Raw genomic sequence first — 22,142 nt, 5'->3', positions numbered from 1 at the left:
ACGCTACCAAGTCTGATTAATTAATAATCTGGAGTTTATAATCCTCTGATCCATCAAAAGAAATAGAAAGGCCAGCTACTTATAAGCCAAAAATCCATTATAACTAAAACACATTGATGTGCAACTAGCAAACTGAAGCCAGCTACTCTAAAATGCTAGCAAGTGATTACTGTAAGTAAAAAGCAGCCATTGATTCTTATTATTTAAATTGGCAGGACATGTGTTTGAAAGCTCAATCTGCACAAGTTATCCCAATAAAGAAGACTTATAAAGGGTTTTTTAGGCGGTTATGAAGTAAAAATCTAATGTAATTATGTCTACAATAATCACGGTCAAAAAGCAAAACTCTGCGACTGTTGTGTTTCCAAGAATGACTTTGCAATAGTTTCTTTGCTCCCACTTCTGTGAAATGACCTTGTTCCAAAAAACATTCAGAACCAAAGATGCCAGAAAATCTCCGGCCTTGATGCACCAAGTTGTGAGCAGGAGGCAGGACAGAACTTTGCAGGATTGGATGTCTCAACATTTATGCGGTGAAACTTCTAAGTGTTCCAGTTGTGCTGTTTAGCAGAAGATTCTCCGTGATTAATTGGGTTTTCAAAAGAATGGTTCTGGCTGCAAAGGACAGTTGTTCCATCCGTCCATCTTCCTCTGTTTATCTGGGACCGGGTTGCGGGGGCAGCACTCTAAGCAAAGATGCCCTCTCCCCACCCAATTCCTCCAGCTCCTCTGGGGGGACCCCGAGGCGTTCCCAGGCCAGACAAGAGACATTGTCTCTATAGTATGTCCTGGGTCTTCCCCGGGGCCAGTGGGACCTGGCCGGAACACCTCCCCAGGGAGGCATCCAGGAGGCATCTGGACCAGATGCACGAGCCACCTCAACTGGCTCCATATCGAGGACAGTTTTTTTCTAAAGAAGAATCATGCCAAGCAGCAGTGGAGGGAGTTTATTTTTCTTGAAGGTTTTGTTTGGTCCCACTGCTTCATAAAGAACAGCTTTCTAAACTAAACTCAGTATATGACTCGGTTTGTTTATTCTTAAATAAAGGATTGCTCTAAATGGATTTAAACAAAGATTTGGCTGTAGTCGTATCCAAATCCGACGAATCAAGTTTCCATCGTTGTTCTTCTTTTAATTTTACTTTGAGGACTAAACTGCTACCATGACTCTTTTAATATTACTAGAAATCAAAACTCACCCTGAAGTGACTGTACAACGATGATGTTGCTGCAATTCAAGATAAAATGTCAAATTGGTTTAGCTGCTTACTTACCTTGGTAATCTGAACTGTTAGCAGCTTTCAAAGGTTTAAGAGGTGAAATAAAATAAAAGAGATTGGTAAATGAAAACATGCCCTCAAAAGGTGAATGCAGACAAGTTTACAAAAGAAAAGATTCTTTGATTTTTTACTTTTGTTTTAAACTGTCATAATAAATGGTGTTGTTAAAGCAAATTAATAATTTGAGCTACAAAATTTAAGACCTTTAATAATCAATAAATCACTTTAGAATTGATCATTTTTCCCTATGTGAAGCTACATTTCCTACTTCTAGAACCTTACGGTACGTTTTTTGTTCAAACTTTAGACATAAAATAAGTACATTTCTTTTCTATGTGATCCTGGATGAACAAAAGAAAATTGGTTTGACAAATAACAAGTGAACAAATAAAAAAATATGTTAAATAAACAAAATTATCCAACTTTTTTTTTTTTTACAACAATTTGCCTTTAGGACTTTTCATCAATTGGGGGATAGAGGATCTCCTGTACTGTAAAGACCTGAAAAACAGTATTAAGATAGAAAAAATTCTAACTTTTGTATTTTCTGTACTTTATTTAAATTTACAATCAATTGTAATATTCACAGCTCTTTAGTCGGTGCACCATTAGTGCTAACTAAATAATGGATGAAATTTTTTGACAAGGAGTTTTACCATTTTCAGAAAAAAACCCTACTGTCATTTTCTAAAGATCAGCACTAATTTAAAGTCTTCACAAACTAGCTGTCAGGTCAAAAACTCTACAGTCCTCCCTGTCTTCATTCCAGACCATCTGAAAACACTCGGATAATGCAATCGTCTACACTCACGCTGGCCTCAGCAACACGCATTCAGGTAACCACTGTCAATAAAAGGTCTATGTAAGCGCGTCTATATGTGCATTTCAGGCTTTCAAGTTCACTTGTCGCTACTCGAGTTTTTAACGTCAATTTTTGCGCTATACATACAAAATGTGCTGCTATTGAACATGCGTTCAAAGTTAAACCAGGTCGAACTTTGACCAAAAAGGGACTTGGATTAGCCTCTTCCAACTGTAAGTTCATATGCAGGAGGATAGGGCGGACGGCGCCTTCTGGGTTCTCTCTTATTTAGCTTTTTCATAATCATTTCTCTTTTGTTTGTGATTGTTTTGTTTATTTCATTATGTGGGACTTATTCTATTACTTAATTGCATGAGTGGGAATTGGTGCTTTTGCATGCTTGTTTGCTTTTATGTACAGCACCATGAGCTGTTCTTTTTTCATGAACGGTGCTTTAGAAATAAACGTATTTGAATTTGACGTAGCGACAGTCCAGTGTGAACATCTTATGCTAAAAGCGTGTTCTAGAACTTGGGTTCGGTGTGAATGTAGCATCAGGAAAAACACATTTATTGATCATAATAACTAATTTGTCATTGGAAAAACACAGTTGTACATTTTTAACTTTTTATTAATTTGGTTCGTTTGGCTTAAATTGTTTCATCAGATGATGCTGGAATTAATACGTACTGTGAGTTGAGGCAATGATAAATAAATGTTAACTCTACATGAAATCATGATAAACCTAAGGTACAAGTTAGAATACTTCTAAAACCTTTTTGTTTTGTTTTGAAATCTGCTGAAGTTTGTTCACTTTGACTGTGGTACTTACGTGGAACACAAGAACCGAACTTGTCTGGGAACTCTGATATCAGATCTTCATTGATCCTGTCCTTCATCGGTCCAAGGATTATGACTGGTCTGGCATAATCAACTAGAAACAAAAGAATACCAGGATATCTACTCGATTAGCTACGTTTTTCACCAAAAAAATGGAATCCTTTTTTTTCCCAACAAATGCCTTCAAATGGGTTTTATTCAGCTTAAGTCAAAAGATTTGTTTGGAAACCAAACATCTGAAATGATTTGTTCTGCCAACCAACATTTGAAAATGTCCAATTTAACTATATATTAAAAAATTGGTTGGCTTGTTCAGCTACTTAACACAATCAAACCTGGACTTTTTGCTTCAAAACTCTTTACATGAAAATAAAAATAAAAATTTGGCAAGACAGTTATTTGAACATTTCTTAAGAACAATAAAAAACAAATTAAAGTGAATAATAACAGTAACAGTGTCTGTTTACTTACTTTCTTGTCGCAGCACAGATTCATATGACAGAATCCCCTCATCTTTATTTCCTGGTGATAAACAGATTAATAAACAAAAGGGACTCTGTGTTTAACAATAAAACAATATAAGAAGTAGTTTGTCAGGTTTATCAAAATGGCATGTAAACAGAAGAATTCAGTTTCAGCTTGCAACACTGAGGCAAAGCTGCAACTACATCCAAATGAATGAGACTATTTTAACGTTTTTCATCCTTGTTGAAACTCAGAAAGTGAAAAAATAAAACATATGATATAAAAAAATAATGAAGAACATTAAACACATTTTGAAAAAGTCAGGAAGTTTGGTAAATTTAGTGACATGCCTAATTTAACATAACCAGTTTATTTATAACGGTTGAGTTAGGAATACCTATATGGAAAAAAAACCCTGAAACAATATCTGAACTATGTCTTACTAAAATAACAATGTGATATGCATCCATGTTTGCATCATTATAAAGATTATTTATTTCACTTCACACTGACATGCGAACAGGCAAACATTTCTGGTGGTGATGCATCATGCAAACACTCAATACATCTGATCTAGGTCTGAAGAGGCCATCCAGGAAGGTGCATCCCTGCAGAACACTCAGGTAAAGAATCAGCATGCTCATGCAGGTGTGTGGAGCTCCTGGGTGACATTATGGAGTAGCTAAACTGCTGCCTTAGACTTTGTGACCAACAACGGTGACCAACATCCAGAACATGCAAACAGTGATACCGTCAAGTCTAGAAAACCCTAATGTGAATGAATAAAACTACAGAACACATAAAACATGTTCCAGCAGCAGTTCCACAAGAAGCTGACCAGATGAAATAGTGACAGCTGTAATTATCACTGTTTTTCTTTCATTCTTACCCTATTTTATGTTTTAAATACATTTTAAAACATATCTATATATATTTATATCTATAGATATAGATATATATATATATATATGTTTTGAGTTTTATATATATATATATATATATATATATATATATATATATATATATATATATATATATATATATATATATATATATATATATATATAAATAAATAAATATATATATATATATATATATATATAAGTGCAACACACTTTTTGGGATGTTGCATTTGTTGATCCATTATCAGGTACAGTGCCTTGCAAAAGTATTCACCCCTTGGATGTTTGTCTCTTTTGTTGCTTTCATAAATCACTCATTGTCAATAGAATTTGTTTTTCCTCACACAAAAATTTTCTAGAAAAAAACCTTTAACGTCAATGTGAAAACGGAATTTTACAAAGTAATGTCAATGAAACAAAATTATGAAATGAAATATAATTTTTTTGCCTAATTATTCACCTCCTTTTAAATGTAATGGTCTAATTCAATAGAAGTCTATCCAATTAGTGGCAATAGCCTCACAATCAGTGAAATGAAGATCACCTGAGTAGTGTGGGTGTGTCCCAAGTCACTATGAAGGGTCCAGAGACTGGGGGAGCGGTATTCCTGGCTACTATTTCACCATGGAGACAGAGGAACACTCCAAGCAACTCAGAGAAAGGATTGTTTACAGGTAGAAGTCAGGGGATGGATACAAAAAAAACTCCAAGGCATTGAACATGAAATGGAAGGAATATGGCACATGTGTGAATCTGCCCAGACCATAAACGGAGTAACCGTGCAAGTAGGAGACTACTTTGAGGGAGTTACAAGCTTCAGCTGCTGAGACGGGAGAGACTGTGCATGTAGCAATTGCTGCCCGGGTTTTTCACCGGTCACAGTTTTATGGGAGAGTGGCAATGAGAAAGCCACTGTTGAAGAAAATGCATATTAGATCTGGACTGGAGTTTGCCAAAAGGCATGTGGGAGACTCCATGATCAAGTGGAAGAAGATTCTTTGGTCTGATGAGACCATCAGAAAAGACGATGTGTTTGGCGGAAACCAAACACTGCACATCATCAAAAATACACCTTCCCCACTGTGAAGCATGGTGATGGCAGCATCATGCTGTGGGTAGGATTCTCAGTAGCAGGCCCTGGAAGGCTTGTAAAGGTAGAGGGCAGAATGAATGGTGCAAAATACACTGAAATCTTGGAGGACATCTTTTTCGGTCAGCAAGAAAACTACAGCTTGGGAGGAGATTTATTTTTCAGCAAGACAATGATCCAAAGCATAATGCAAAAGCTACGCAGGAACGGTTTAAAAAGAACCAGGTAAATGTTCTGGGGGGGGGGGGGGGGGGGGGGGGGTGTTAAAGCCCAGACCTAAATCCCATGGAGAATTTGTGGCTGGATTTAAAAAGGGCTGTTCATGCCTGATATCCACGCAACCTGAACTTCAGCAATTTAGCAAAAACAAATGGAGCAAAATTCCAGTGTGCAGATGTACAAGACTGACTGAGGCTTATCCACACACACTCAAAGCTGTGATTGCAGCCAAAGGTGCATCTACTAAACACTGACTTGAAGGGGGTGAATAACTATGCAAACAGTTATATTTCATTTCATGTAGAATTCTGTTTTCACATCGACATTGAAGGATTTTTTTCTGATAATTTTTTGTGTGAGGAAAGACAAATTTTAATGACCATAAGTGATTTATCAAAGCAACAAAAGGGACAAACATCCAACTGGATGAATACTTTTGCAAGGCACTGTACATCTGAATTCATGTCTGTATTTTATTAAATCTTTTGTCATATTAAAGACAAACGCGGGCAGCCATGGTGCAGAGGTAGAGCGGTCAACCTCGTATCAGAAAATTGTTGATTTGGTTCCCCTCCTGCCTGCCCATGTGTCAAAGCGTCCATGGGTAGAACACCAAACCCCAAACTGATGCTGGTGGGTATAGGTTGACGCCACTGTAAGGCCTTCAGTGAGTGACTGTGTTTGAAGATAGAAAAGTGCAGTAAAAGTAAACCCGTACATCATTTTAGCAATGGCTGTAAATTATAAATGCACGTCGGCTTGATTCTGCAAGGTTCTTTAAATCTTCTGTGGCCCACTAAAGGAGAAACTTGACTGAACTGAATTTTTTTTTACCATTTTCAATTTATATCAATATTAAATAATTCATTTCTAGCTGAAAAAAGTAGATTAATACCACTATTTTAATCATTAAGATGCATATTGGCTAACACCATAATTCTTTAATTCATTTTACTTTATTAACCTATTTTTAACCAGAATATTTCCATTAAAATTATAAACCTCCTGGCCAAGAGGCAGCCACCACTAAACATAAAGACAGAACATTAGGAGATTAAAACAGCAATAAGTAAAAAAAAAATTGGTTGATTCTATCTATGATATTAGATCTTTTTTATTTGGTTCAAAAATTGCGACTTGCCTGTCTTTGAGATTTTCCTGTTTTTTTCGAGGACTTTTTTGGACAAAAACAACTTCTTATACCAGCAAAAGTCAAAACTTCAGTGATTAAGCAAGAATAAAAACTAAAATTTACCGACATAAACAATTTCGACGACTACCGGTAAGTATTATAGTTTTTAGCAATTAATCGACTCACAACAATCCAAGACCATCAAGCAGATTAAAACATCATGCGCATAAAAACTGAGATTAAGGAGCATAATTTTGTCTTTTAATTTATAAGCAAGAAGCAACATCCAACTACCACAACATGCACTAAGGCAGGCAGCGGAAACAAGTTCAGAAAAAGAGTGTGCCACATTGGCTACAGTGTGCACAAACTTACTGGAAATCTTTGTCCCATACCCATCATCACCTATCCCCAGGATGTCCTATCGGTCCAGCCACATGAGCCGGATGAGACAAGAAAAATAAAAAGGAAGGGAAACAGCCGCAACATAAGCAAAAGACCGAGTCCACAAACACTTTCCTGCAATGTTAGTGAGCCGCCAGCAGGGGGAGCCAAGTACAACCGGACTTACAGATCAAACCTGGAATAAACCTGCTTGTTACTCGACAGGAAAGGAATCATTCAGATGGAGCGGATGAGCTACACTGAGCTTTGATGGTACCCGCCCCCCCAAAACAAAACAAAACAAAACCAAAAAACCTCAGGAAAGGATGATTGCCCATGATGCTTTGCGCGTCAAACGCTGTGGTTTGCTCGCTGGGTCCAAACGAACGCTCAGACGGTTCTGTCTGCGGGCATACTTACGTTGGGAATCACTGCCATCCTGCTCGTCCTCTTTGTTCTTGTAGAATGGGAACTTTCGTGTGAAGGTGAAATTCTTTTTATGCGTGTCAGTGAATGACTGTGAAGGCAGAGAAAGGATGGCGCAAACAGGCACATCTGTCAAGTTCATGCAGCAAAGTATAAACTTGCAAAAAGGGAGACATCAAGAAGTTTTTCAACTTTCTTTTTAAAATTATTTTAGTAGACGACACTGAGAGTCAATGAAACCGATCCAATTTACTTTTAAAATCTTGTTTCCCTCCACACCTCTGATGTTCGTTTATGACAAAAAAAAGACTGAAAATGAAAGATTTTTTTGAATTTGCGCTTATATTTATATAATACATTTTTTGTGTACTGCTTGATGTGTCGCAGTTGCATTGAACAGAATGATAGGAATACCACTAAAAATGCATTTGTTGAAATGAAAAGAAAAAAAAGTTTATGTGAGACGAATAAAACAAATTTAAACTTAAAATAAATGAGATAAATCTTAAATGGGTCATCGTTAGTTCCAAAAACTCCAAAAGCTCTTCTTTTCAATGAAAAAACGATATTTGTTAGTATTCACATGAACCATGAAACATACTGAGTCCTTGATTTGATGTTTAGAAAAGGTGAAGTTTTCCTACAGAAGTATTGGAGCAAACATTCTCATGTGGAGAAGTTATAACTGAGAAGCACGGGTTGGACTGAAAGAAACTGTTCAGACCATGTCATGTGTGCACTGACAAACTCCCCTAAGAACTGGTGCGCAAGAAGAAAACATTTTTATCTAACACCCCGCTAGCATTAGTATCTGGTCGTCTTGTGACCTGCTGTCAAGGCTAACAACTCTTGTCTTGGTTGATGCACACAATTCTTAAACATGTACAATCAGAGGTGGGCACTGAGGGCCGCATTCCTGCATGTTTTCCAGCATACCCTGCTCTGGCATGTTCTGATTGGCTGGACACACCTGAACCAGGTAATCAGCCATGATTAGGGCAAGGATGTCTGGAAATCATGCAGACACACCGGCCCTCGAGGCCTGGAATTGCCCACCCCTGATGTACATGAAAAAACTAGTTCCAGTTAAGATACAATGGCCATGCCTGAATTCCCTCACTGCTCCATAACCCCTAAAAGACTACATAATGTGATACTATCTTGCCCCCATCTAGTGCCCATTTGCCCTACTTCCCGAAGTAAAAGCCTAACAAATGTGAACATTTTACAAAGACTATTTATAAGACAATAATTTGAAAAATCATTCAAACGCAATGCATTGTGGTTCATGTTCACCACTCTAATGAGCATGGAAACAAATTAGTTTCTCGCTGAGACTTCTGGGAAATTTTAGGGTACTCGATTTTGCAATTTTAGATTCTAACAGGTTTATAAAATGGCAAACGCACTATAGGGTTTTTTTTATACTATGATTAATTTATTTCCAAAGCTGTAGGCAGACAATAGGTCTTTAAATATTTATACATCTTGTTGATACTTAAAACAGGACTGAAAAATGTTCAACTTCCTGACACCACTAGGTGGCAGTAGACCACGTGACAACTTTTAGTGCTGTGTTCTGTAAGAACAGCAATAGCAGTCAGAAAGGTTTGTTTTTTCACCCTTCACAATGAGGCACTTTTAGACATAACTACCATGTGAAATAGCATTAGGTCATCAGCATACAGGTCTTTCACATGTCTTTTTTGTTAGGTTATTTAAATATTTTATACCAAGACTGTCCAACCGTCTTTGAGATCTACCACCCTGCCTGGTTTTCAGTTCTCCCTGCTCGGTTTTCTGCTGATTTGACTGAGGCGTCTCCTCATTCCGACTGACACAACACACCTGGATCCAGGTAACCAGCAGCAAGTAGTGAAGGGAGAGCTGGAAAACAGGCAGGGATCCATTCAAAGGCTCTCTAGTAATATTTTGAGAACTGACCTACGGGCCAGTTGAGCTGTTCCAAAAAAATTCAGCGACTCAACAGAGCAGAGCAACAACAACAAAATAATGTCACCTCCAAATAGGTATTAGTAAAGGTTAATGGCCGAAGAAGTATGCATTATTACTTTTTAACGCACACCGTGGAAGCTTGAACCGTCCGACGCGAAGTGCGCTAAAAAGTAATAATGCACACTTTGAAGGTCATTAACCCGCTTATACCATGGTCACTTACAAAAGCAAAACATATTAACCAGTTTTTAGTCCTTAATTCTTGTTTTCGTCGCGCCGCACCACCGCTGCAGTAAAGATTCGGCGATACATATATATATATGCTGATCTTTCCGATGGGTTCAATAAAGCATCAGTTCAGAGAGAAAGTTCACCTCTTACCGCTTGTTTTTGTCCAGATGATGAATCAAAAGGTTGTTTTAAAGAAGCCGCCGCAGTGATACAAAACATTTAAGCTAGGTGGGAACTAGGAACTTCTTTTTTCACCGTGTGGTTATCACTGTGGTTTATCACTTTTTAATGTACACCCAGCAGCCAATCAGAATCGAATATTCACCCAGACCACGGTATTAGTGATTCTCATCACTACTTCTTCTTTTTCTCAATTTCAACAGAAATGACATTTTACTGGTATTCCCATCATTCCATTGGCTGAAAACAATTTCAAATAAAAGCAAAATGAGGCAGGAGTTTATTGAGGTCATGCTATAGGAAAAGCAACACAAAAAAAAGAATCAGATTGAAAACAAAGAAGCAATGACACAAAAAAACACATGCAGTGATAAAGGAGATGGATCTTAAGATGAGGGCATTAGGTTAAGATGTTTTCAGATTTCATTTTATCAAACAGATTGGAAGGGGAAATAGTCTCTTCATCTATGACATGATGTCGGTTAAGTATGTTTTCACATCGCCATGTTTGTAATGCACTTACCGCTCTTGAATCAGAAGACCCGAGTTTTGCGTTGAATTTCACAGTTTTAAGGCGTGCACGGTCTTTCCTTTCCACCCTGCAAAGAAATCTATTCCTTATTATCGGTATAAAGGACGTATGTCACTAAGCACAACTTAATTTCAGTGTTAAAATCAAGTCAGCTGCTGAGGTTTGTTTATTTCAGCTTTTTGTTGGCAAACATCGTCAAAACGAGATTATAATCTCCTGCTCACCGTCTTTTGCTAGGAATGACACCCATTTCCTCACTGTCTCCATGCAGGGTGACACGGCGGGCCTGCCACCACTCATCATCGGCGGCGTTGATGACATGGAGTATGTCTCCGTACCTGAAGCTGAGCCCTTGGCTGGGGAGTCCGCTGTCCTTGGACTTTTCATAGTCAAACAGTGCTCTAAACAGAGGAGCATCAGGGGGAGACATGGCATTCAACAGTAAACAAAAACTTAATTCGTCATTTTACATAAATCAGTAGAGTTGTGCTTAATTTCTTCACAGATTTTATGTAGTCATACGAGACTCTAATAGGTAAAGGAAAAATTTTTTTTTTTTTTACTCTCCCTATTATATCATTTTTTGTAAACCTTTTTATAAATTTAGCTTTTTAGTCATTATTTATTCCTTAAAACAATATAAAGATATATTTACCTAACATTTTAGAGGATGGCGCCAGTGTTCATCTGCGTAGCCGCCATCAGTGTGTAAATGTGTGTGTGTGAATGGGTTTGTGACTGTAAAGCGCTTTGGGCCTTCGAGGAAGGTAGAAAGTATAGACCTTTTACCATTTAATATTAAGTGACTTGCTTGAGCTGTCAGGCTTCAAACAGGAAGTTCAATTTCTCTTTTTGCAACTTTAGACCCACATATGTACACAGAGTGCAAAAAACCTTAATTCTTTGACAAAAGAAAAATATAATTTCTCTGTAATCCTGGTAAGAAATCCTTACAAATATAATCAAGTAAAAAGAAATATTTTTAAATCTTTTTCTACCTTTTTGATTCAAAAAGTACGGAGCCCCTAAAGGGCCATTGATGAAAAAAAAAAAAACTGGAGGAATAAAATTTTTTTGAAGTAAAAAAAAAATTTTTGGGAGTAAAACATTGCGCACCAGTTAGTTTCAGGTGCGCACCAGTTAGTTTCAGGTGCGCACCAGTTAGTTTCAGGTGTGCACCAGTTAGTATCAGGTGCGCACCAGTTAGTTTCAGGTGCGCACCAGTTAGTTTCAGGTGCGCACCAGTTAGTTTCAGGTGCGCACCAGTTAGTTTCAGGTGCGCACCAGTTAGTTTCAGGTGCGCACCAGTTAGTTTCAGGTGTGCACCAGTTAGTATCAGGTGCACACCAGTTAGTTTCAGGTGCGCACCAGTTAGTATCAGGTGCGCACCAGTTAGTTTCAGGTGCGCACCAGTTAGTTTCAGGTGCGCACCAGTTAGTTTCAGGTGCGCACCTGTTAGTATCAGGTGCGCACCAGTTAGTATCAGGTGCGCACCAGTTAGTATCAGGTGCGCACCAATTAGATTCAGGTGACATTATGGCTACGTTCACACTGCAGGGCTTAATGCTCAATTCGGATTTTTTGAAAAAATCCGAATTGTTTGCTAGACCGTTCACATTTCCAAGTAAATACGAACTTTTGTGATCTCCAGTGTGACCGTGACACGACCCAAACGAGACTCGCATGCGCAGAAGCCAGAAGAATACTCAACGGTGAACGACGTCACTTGTTTGCGGAGCAGATGTCAACAACAGTGTTGTCAAAAGCGGAGCTCTTTTTGTAATATTAAATTTATTTTCACGAAGGAGCAGCACAATTACAATCTTCTCATTTTAAGAAGGCAATGGAGTCGGGATCGTCTGTACCCACTGTAGTGGAAGAGGAATGTGTATGTGTTGGAGCCGCTCGCCCGCGTGTGTGCAAGCGCGTGCCGCGATAGAGAATGGGGGGGGGGGGGGGGCAGTGTGTGCGCGCATTCATGTTGTGTGTTACGGAGGGCGGTAATAAAAGAAGGTTTCCCCCAAAATAAATGCTATGGACTCTTTATTAACCCGTTCTGGAGAATCTAAGGATCAGAACAGGGAGGAGGAGGAGGATCGCTTCGGGTCCCCCGCGCTTCTGAGCACGGTGGAAAGGGGAGAAAGAAAAAAAAGTTATTGCGGTAAAGGTTCAACACCACGCTCTGCCATTTAGCTGGAATTTTTTTCAAAAACCGCCCAGTTGCGATAAGAGCCCTGGAGTTTGGCTTGAAAAGAGCGATCAGCCCAAATATTAATCCAATCGGGGATCTCGCTTCCCTTCCACTGACTGATCTCAGCAGCATCGTCCACCATGGTTAATGTTTACGTTCTCGTTCCCGCCTACTTTAACGCAAAATGATGACGTTTGCTGCGTGTCGATGACGTACAGTTCGGAATCAAGTCGCCTGGCCGGTCAGACGGCGGTCGCAATTGAAAAGAACGGCTACAATTCGGAATCAGGACGGCAAACCCACGGGGCCTGGGTCGCAATTGAAAAGATCGAATCTGTGTCATTTAGACTGTCATGAAAAGATCGGAATTGGGCCGCTTAGGGGCAAAAAATTCGGAATTGGGTCGTTTCAGCCTGCAGTGTGAACGTAGCCTATGACATTGTCAGTAATATTTGGTGTTTTCAGAAAGTTTACAAGGTCCATATCCTCAACTTTAGCCATTCTCAAGACAACTGTAGCTACTTGGTGCACAATGAGCAAGCAGGTCAACTATCTGATATCTTCTGATACTAACTGGTGCGCACCAGATACTAACTGGTGCGCACCTGAAACTAACTGGTGCGCACCTGAAACTAACTGGTGCGCACCTGAAACCAACTGGTGCGCACCTGAAACTAACTGGTGCGCACCTGAAACTAACTGGTGCGCACCTGAAACTAACTGGTGCGCACCTGAAACTAACTGGTGCACACCTGATACTAAGTGGTGCGCACCTGAAACTAACTGGTGCGCACCAGTTAGATTTTTTTTTTTTTTTTTTTTTACTTCAAAAAATTTTTTTTACTTCAAAAAAAATTTTTGTTACTTCAAAAAAAAATTTTTTTCCTCCATTTTTTTTCCTATCAATGGCCCTTTAGGGGCTCCGTAAAAAAGCTAGAAAGATGGAGTCCTACTAATTTTCTGATCTACTATTCAAACATTAAACAGCTCAGCTTTGGGACCAGCAGCCAGAACCAAACAGAGGGAGAATCATTTCAGCTTATTTGGTACACACAGCAAATGCTAACTTACTGTTGTATTAAAATTGTCTCAAATCAACACACTTTAAAAATGAAAATTGTCCCCCCCCCAAAAGTTGCAGATCATTTTATTTTATCTTCAAACTTGTAGAAATGTGCTTTCAAAATAAAATGACGGTGCCATTAGACATTCATTTCTTTTGCCAGTTTCAGAAATGAGCTTTAACTCAAACTGGAATTCAAAGAAAACCAACCTGACATAGAGGGACTTTTTCTGATTGGTTCGAAGAGATCCAGACCCTGAGCTCATGCTGTGGTTCATCATCTGCTCCCTGAGGTCGTGAATTTTGGCTTCAAAGCGGCTGTATTCTGAAAGACAAAACGAGAAAATTAGAAGAAAAAGCTCAGCTTAATGCTGTGTATGACAACCGTGGATTTTAGTCAGAAGCAAAAAATTTAAGAGGAATAACAGAACTCCCAAATTGCAGAAACAATTTGATAAAGAAGCTGTGTAATTAAAGGAACAATTAAATATGTCATAATTTATGAAAAGATTTATTTTCTTTTGTTTGACAAAAAAAAGTTTTTTACTCAACAAAGGTGAACGTTTTCTTTTTAATTGATGAATTGTTGTCTTAAAAACTTGCATAAAAGCTCTTTCCTCCCTGAAAAATGTTAAAATAAATGGTTTCAAAGGTAAAATAATTCATACTCCATGAAAATATTTTGGATCCTGTGTGTAAAGACAAATAGCTCTTTTTTTTACCCATTCCCTTTTATAATCTTATTACAGACTAGGACATATCAGAAGGGGATTCCAGGCTATTAATGGGTTGCATCTAATTTAGTTTGAAATAGATATATAAATCTGTCATTTACACCATTTTCCCATCCCTTATGTTCTGTTTTTAGCGATTGGTTGGCGGTGACTTACCTTCTGGTCTGTACTGGGCAAAGATGGTGACCACCTGCCCCGCCCCCTTCAGCGCTGCCGCTGCTTGTTCGTGTGTCGCTTCTCTGAGGTCGATCCCATTCACCTGTTTCAAAACAAAACATTAGAAGTAATACATAGTTCTCCTTCTTTTATCGCAGAGGTTACGTTGTAAAAAAAATAAAAATAATAAAACCCGATAGGTGAAATCCACGATGTAGAATTATAAATGTTTCAAGGCTCTCACTACACAATTTATACACTTTTCTCAGACCCAAATAAACATTTTCACACTTTTCTGTCTTTTTTAAACACTCAAAGTTTAAACCTTCTAGAAAAACACGTCCAGTGTGACAGAATGAAAAACAAAGATCTGCTAGCAATCACAGATTTATGTAAATGTGGCAAACATGATAGACACGGCATGGAGATGGATTCACAAGGTCAGCAACCAATCAGAACGCAGAACATAGCAGATTAAATAAAACATGCAAAATTGTACAAAAAAAAGGAAAATCTGTGAAACTGCAAAAGGTGAACCACGATGCAGCGAGGGAACATTGGAATTTTTTTTCCTACTCCCTTCTTGACTTTGCTTTTTAGTGAAATATTGAGATAAGCTTCATATGCACATACAAGATATTTGAACCTTTAGAGGACTAATCATTTTTAGGACTGGGGTAAATTCATATGTTTTTGCGATGCATCGGTGTTTGAATCATCTCAACACAACAATATAAAAAACATCCATTAGTTCTGCAACTGTCTGAGAATGAGGAACGACAGACTAAAGTGTGACACTGGGAAGTCCACCAAATATACATATTAAAAAAAGTAGGAAAAAGTTGGAACCTGAAAATCAAAACAACCATTTTAGTCTTCATGAATGGATTGTTGTGGCATTTCTTTGACATTTTATTATTAACATTTTTGTTTTCAGACTGTATCTTTTCAATTCACAGAATAAAAAGACATGCTCAGTGAGGGGGGGTGGGGGGTGGGGGTGGAGAAGTTATTGTTAGACTTCAAAACCAGGTCGACGTGGAAATGATAATTACTTTCTTTAATTTGGGTGGATTAAGAAGCCGATTGGGCGCAAATTAAAAGCAGGGACAAGACGAGGGTTAAAAAAAATCTGTTCTGGATTTAAGATGTTGATTTCAAAGAAAATGTAGGTTAGTAATTTGACACAAAACTTTTTTTTTGTTTTGTTTTTTACTGTTAGTCATTTTTAAGAATACCAGATGCTCTCTAAGACTTTTTTGAACAGAGCTGCTGTTCAATAAAAAAAACATAGAAAATCATTAAGAACCAGTAAAATTTAATAATAATAATAATAATAATAATAATAATAATAAAATAATAAAAAAATAATAATTTTCCAGTTGAACCGATCAGTTCTTGCACACAGTTGCACATTTACTTTAAATTCTTTTGTTTATTTTCCCCATCTGGCTGCACACATTTCAGTTTCTGACAGTTGGACCAAAAGAAATAATAAATCAAACAAAATTAAATTATGGTAAAATTGTTAATTGAACAGAAAATTCCCTCAAATCTCTTATCTGTAAACAAATATATTTGAGACGTGATGGCAAAGACAGATTAATAGATCCTACTTGACAACAGAGCTGTAACTTTAACCTTTGTAACCCTGCAGCGTAGCGTGTGGTAGATAGAACCAGGACAGCTACCTAGGTTAAGTGTGTATTCCCTAAATAATAGCACTAATTCTAAGTTGAAATGATAAAACTTATCATTACAGATTTAAAGTAGTTTCTCACATATATGGATATATAGGTTGTCTATTTTGATGATTGTAAAGAATATTGTACTTTAAAATACACATTAATTTTGTTTTGTTTAATTTAATACATCTTTATTGCCATAATTCCTTCATTTAAATCAACTTTTCCTTTGTTTTAAACTCTGGGTGTTAGTTTTTATGGTGCATTCTGAGAGAGGGACCTCTTAAACACGATATTTTATTTTATTTAGTTAAATCTAACATTTTGCTTAAATAGCAACATTTCTGTTTGATCAATAGTTTAAAGATGACATACGTTTACAGGAAAAAGTTGAATATAACCAGACAAAAAAAAAAGAACAATTTATTGAATCTTATCAAGCAAACAGGTAGCAACATTTTCCCAGATTTGCTGACTTTTTTTCGGACTGACTCAAACATTTCAAGTGAAAGTGTGAATCTGTCTCTTACCGATAAGATTTGGTCGCCTCGTCTAAGCTCGCCGCTCAGGTCGGCGGGTCCTCCGGCGAGAATGAAGGAGACAAAGATCCCCTCTCCATCTTCACCACCTACAATGTTGAAGCCCAGGCCCGTGGAGCCCTTGTGCAGAACCACTTTCCTGGGTTCCCTGTACAGACAGTCCAGATAAAACATCATGTCTGGAGCTTCGGTGGGCCGCAGCATCTTCCCGAGTTGGCGTCACAAAGGCGAGCAAAGATCCCAATGCAGCGAGATCCTCTGTGAAACTTTCCTCTGGCAAAAGCAAAGAATGTCAGAGCACCACAGGGGGACGGTGCTCTACTTACGATGGCTTGGCCCAAATTCAGTACTGAGGGGGAAAGGAACCTTTTCACACACACTTTCTATTTCTGTCTGTCTCACGCTTGTCCACACATAGAGAAGCATGCGATGTTCACATTACATACAGAGGCAATAGTGCAAACACAATGAAAACATCACCTGACAGAATACCACCTGTGTGGCTTTGACTGTGGTCCACGAAGTTAAGAAATGCGTGACTGGAGTGGACTGAAAGCTGAGGTTCTACCAACTCTAAAAATGACTAAAAAAGCTCTGGCAGATCAACCAAACAGCACCAGAAAAGCTTCTTTAAGGTCTTGGTCACAACTGCTCTTCCTGGTGGCTATCTGGGGGCAAAAAAGTGGGGAAACCTGTAGGCAGGTGGCACACACAAAATATCATGGACCTAGACCACTCTGTGAACCCATATGATGAAAACAGGCATGCTGGGGGCTACGGCTCATAGGGAACATTTTTAAAAGGGGGTCAACCCCCATACAGTCACTAAGGCATAAGGTGTTATTTCTTTCTGCTACTCCTCCAGTTATATATGCTCTTTGGATTCATTTTCCTGTTTCCTGCAAATTCATCACCATCTCCTCACTGATCTGTATCATAGCTGTGTGCTCCATCAGTGTTTCTCTCAACAAATGAATGTAGGCCTAACCCGACTTTTTGGGACCCAAGAATCAATAATCATCTGCAAATTGGGGATTATCCAATGTTACTTTATTAAAAAAATAAATGTAAAAACTGTAACTGTTGTTGTTTTGTCAAAATGATGTGTAAAATAACATGCAGAATTGGGTTTATATGTATCAAAGTTTATACACGTATTTGCCTCCCAAATAGATCATTTTATAACATTGATGCTTCAAATATTGATGTAAAATTAATGAAACAGTTTTAAGCCAAAGGCCAACTAGTTGTTCATCTAAACTTCTGATTAAGCAAAGTGATGATAACCATTGAGGGGAATAATCTTGTTAGACAAGCATTTTGTAAAATTACAAAGATGGAAAAAAACAAACAGGTTTTCTGAAGTTGTCGACAACTTTGTACTTGTGGATCTGGAAACCAAAACGGGTCTAAAACCCTTTACTTAAACTGCTGCTGACTAAGCCAAGGTCATCAGAGAAATGGAGGAGATGAAAACAAAAGATGCAGGTTGTCTGGATGAAGAGGAACTAAAAGATGGATGATCAGGGGAACAAACACTCAGGGAAGAGGAGCTCAAAAAGGGGAGGGGCTAAAGTAAGACAAGTCTGGAATGTTTGGTAAATACCGAAACTAATGAAGAAGTTAAGAAGAAGTGAATGAAGAAGAGGATGTGGGTGGAAAAGAACATAGAGGGTAATGAAAGGCTGTGATGAAGGTAGTGGAGAGTACCTGGCGTTTGGGTCAGGGAGCGGGTTTAAGTGACAGTTAGGTTGGGGGGAGGAGTGAACGGGGCTTTGGTTGAAGTCTGCAGGGAAACTGTGTCGGGGAGAGGGAGCTTTTTCACAGTGTTTGTTCACAGTGCTGTAAACCGGCTCTGGAGGCCTAAAGTGGGGGAAAAGGAGACAGTTAAAGACAATCGGGTCCCTAAATGGGGTAAGAAAGGATCTGAGATAAACACAGTTGATGACTTTCATCATGTGGTCATATGAACTTTATTTTGAAGGTTTCACAGAGTAATTTTAATGAGGTAGCGTTTGTTGCATTTATGGGGACTCCTGCTGACAGCAAACATGAACTGCAGCGTCAGGATCACAATGCCCCTCATCAGAAGTTCCTCAGTCGTCTGTGGAGGCAGCAGAATCAGAGCTGCCAAAACCATTTCAGTTTTGTGCTGAGGATCAAATCTGGAACTGATGTGCAACAAAAACATTAGATGAAGTGTAAAACTTCTTAAATAAAATCCCAAATTGTTCCCATTTTTTGCACAGCAAGTCGTTTCACAGGTCAATATCCTACACCCACAAAAAGCACTGTGATTTCTTTACTACGATGGAGTTTTAGGGACACCAAAAAAAAAAAAAAAAAAAGTACAATTACGAGATTTTCAGTCGTAAATTTACGAGAAAAAAACTCGTAAAATTAAGAGATTTTAAGTTGTAAATGTATGAAAACAAACCTCGTAATTTTACGATATTAAAGTGGAGGTGATCAAAGAGCGGCAAGTGAACGCCGCACAGCACGCAGCAGACTGCCCCACTAAACTCAATTGAACAGGTGAGCTGAATGTTTATTGATAACGCTCCAAATGTTTGGAAGTTCATTTGTTTGATTTACGATTTATTAATGTTTTATTTATTGATGGTGGTGTCCAGGATGAAGCCGTCGGTGTCCCTGCAGGCAGCTGTCCACTTGAATCCTTTCTTCCTCCACCAAAGACAAGATGTCTACGTTTGTGATGTTTCTGTCTGAGGAGGAGGAGCACTTTTTGGCAAAAAAAAGTATTTCGTCAGCCACAAACTGCAAGTTCTCCCGCTTAAAAAGATGAAAGAGGCTTGTAATTTTCATCATAGGCAAACCACAGCGATGAGAGACAAAATGAGAAAAAAAATCCAGTAAATTACATTGCCTGATTTTTAAAGAATTTATTTGTAAAGTGTGGTGGAAAATAAGTATTTGGTCAATAACAAAAGTTCAACTCAAAGTTTGTTGTACACCTTTTGCTGGCAATGACAGCATTCAAACATTTTCTGAAAGTCTTCCAAACTTTTCACAAACTGTTGCTGGTATTTTGGCCCATTTCTCCATGCAGATCTCCTCTAGAGCAGTAATGGCTTGGGGCCGTCGATGGGCAACATCCTTCGTTACCTGGGCAGAACTTGCTCAATTGGTGGCTGACTAAATACTTTTCTGCCCCACAGTTACTTTTTGCTTTTTTAATCCATTTTATTTTATTCTTTGTTAGGCCTGGGATAGAAGAAAGACAAAAATGTGCACAGTTTGATATTTGCTGCCCGCTTTTATTATGTTGCCTTTTTGAAATAAAAAATAACTCTCTGGGATCCTCATGTATTTTCGATGTCCTGTCCGTCAATGTTACCTTGGTAAAGTGATTAATGGTAAATAAATTCAATTACATCTTACCCCAGCAACAGATGAGTCATAGTCATCTACCACTGATACTGATAACAAAACAGGTTCTTCACTGTCCATTTTCAAAACATCCAAACAAAATCAAATTTTCTCTGTGGCCTTTGTTTTGTTCTGATTTATTTCATTATTTTGGAGCATTTTTTAAGCCTCTTTTTTGTTATAATTTTAGTGTACAACATTTGCTGCAGCTTCTGTTGAGTTAAAGAACTTCAAAAATAAAGTTATGTTAGGTGAACACTTAACAAAGACCGGACAGAAAAGCTCAGGGTTGGATCAACTGAAAAATCTACTGCATATGACACCAATATTCATATTTGAGTAAAAATGAACAAATATGCTTAAAAAGCAAGCCTGAAAATCATTAGAGCACGCCCCCGTTTCACCTGTCACTCAAAAGGTCACACCCTAATTTGTTTCTTTATCAATGTCAAATATCCAAACAAAAATTGAGATAAAATGTGATTTTATTTTTCCTCTGGTTTCTTTGTCAGACTAAGTATTAGAGACAAGAATAGGTTTCTGTACTTAAGGAATATTTGTGTTTTACAAAAATAATTTTTGAAAATATGAAAGCTCTTAAAAGCATGCATCGAAACAGCAGGTGCACATTTCTAACTATAGATCCTCCAACTCAACAGTAGAAAAAATTGAAAAAACAATCTAACCTGCTTATCTCATCTTCATCCTGCAGGCGCATATTGAGGTGGGAGTGACTTGTGGGGGAGGCGGAGCAAAGATCAGATCTGAAGTCTGGTGTGCGGAAGATGATGGGGGAGGAGGTGAGACTTTCCATTGTAGGAGAAAACGCTAAGGAACATCGGGAAAATTGTAAAAAAAAGAAAAAAAGGAGAAAAAGAAAATCAGCGCAGGTGAGGACGATAACTTTATTATCTATTGCTGCGGGACTTTGTTTTGTTCTGACTTATTAATTTTTTTGTTGCATTTTTAAGCCTCTTTTTTGTTAGTAATTAGATGTGTCCTAGATATTAAAAGAAATTCAGACACCATGCTCACTACTTTTTTTTTTAACAGCGAATATGTTGTCATCGATTTCACTAAGTAAAATCTAATTTCAGTCAGACAACTCTTGCAGTAAGAAATATTTATTTGACATTTTCCACATTCTTTAAGTTGGCATTCACATATTTTCGTTTGGCATAAGGCTCCGTTCAATTCCATGAGAAATTTCCATAACACTTTCGGGTAACAAAACCCCCCCTTTACGGAGCCCACAGGTGGAAGCCGGGGAGGAGGGTGGGGCGAAGAATGAGCGCTGAAGGTAAGAAAGAGAATGAACGACTGCGCACCTGGGCTTAAATAGGACGCTGAGCAGGTGAGTTAATTGACTGAACCGCCCTAGGGTATTTACCTGTAAAACACTGCAGCGAGTATCTGCCCGAAATACGATAAATCGTCATTGATCAAATGTTTTGGCGCACATTGTTCAAACGCAATGCATTGTGGTCTATATTCACCAATCTAGTGAGCATCGATGCACACAGATTTTTTGCAGAGACTTCTGGGAAATTTCAAGGGCACTCGATTTTGGAATTGTAGTTGTGTCCGAATTTCTTCACTATTCACTACATAGTGCACTATATAGTGCGTTCGCCTTTTGTAGAGCTGTCCAAATCTACAATTCCAAAATTGAGTGCGATGGAATTTTCCTTAAAGTCTCTGCACCATTGTGCATCGATGCTCACTAGATCGGCGAATATAGACCACAATTCATTGCGTCAGAACAATTTTTGCCAACATTTTTATTTAAATGAATTTTTTTTGATAAACCATCAAAGTTTTTATCTTCAGAAGACAGTGGACTCATAAATGATTGTTGCAAAGCGCTCATATAAATTAGATTTCAACTTTGTTAAATCGATGACGTCATATTAAAAAAGAATAGTGAGCATGGTGTCCGAATTGC

General features: G+C 38.1%; 1 protein-coding gene across 6 annotated transcripts in view; it reads right to left on the bottom strand.

The window, feature by feature from the left end:
• The window catches only part of LOC101168565 (disks large homolog 2), a 53,084-nt gene that overhangs the window by 4,745 nt on the left and 26,197 nt on the right, over nt 1–22,142 (bottom strand). For 2 of the 6 annotated variants that reach the window (XM_020708842.2, XM_011483536.3), the window contains exons 9-19: nt 20,884–21,025; nt 18,518–18,670; nt 16,799–16,955; nt 14,584–14,686; nt 13,904–14,018; nt 10,664–10,840; nt 10,431–10,506; nt 7,535–7,631; nt 3,394–3,444; nt 2,915–3,016; nt 1,275–1,298 (exon numbers count right to left, since the gene is read on the bottom strand). In XM_020708842.2, coding sequence (XP_020564501.1) covers nt 1,275–1,298; nt 2,915–3,016; nt 3,394–3,444; nt 7,535–7,631; nt 10,431–10,506; nt 10,664–10,840; nt 13,904–14,018; nt 14,584–14,686; nt 16,799–16,955; nt 18,518–18,670; nt 20,884–21,025 — 1,197 coding nt within the window. Of the gene's footprint in view, nt 1–1,274; nt 1,299–2,914; nt 3,017–3,393; nt 3,445–7,105; nt 7,152–7,534; nt 7,632–10,430; nt 10,507–10,663; nt 10,841–13,903; nt 14,019–14,583; nt 14,687–16,798; nt 16,956–18,517; nt 18,671–20,883; nt 21,026–22,142 lie in introns of all 6 variants that reach the window. The other 4 variants (XM_020708844.2, XM_020708843.2, XM_020708845.2 and 1 more) reach the window with 4 other exon arrangements.

Source organism: Oryzias latipes, chromosome 14, assembly GCF_002234675.1.
Source record: "Oryzias latipes chromosome 14, ASM223467v1".
Taxonomy (NCBI): domain Eukaryota; kingdom Metazoa; phylum Chordata; class Actinopteri; order Beloniformes; family Adrianichthyidae; genus Oryzias; species Oryzias latipes.
This window is presented reverse-complemented; position numbering and strand designations above follow the sequence as displayed.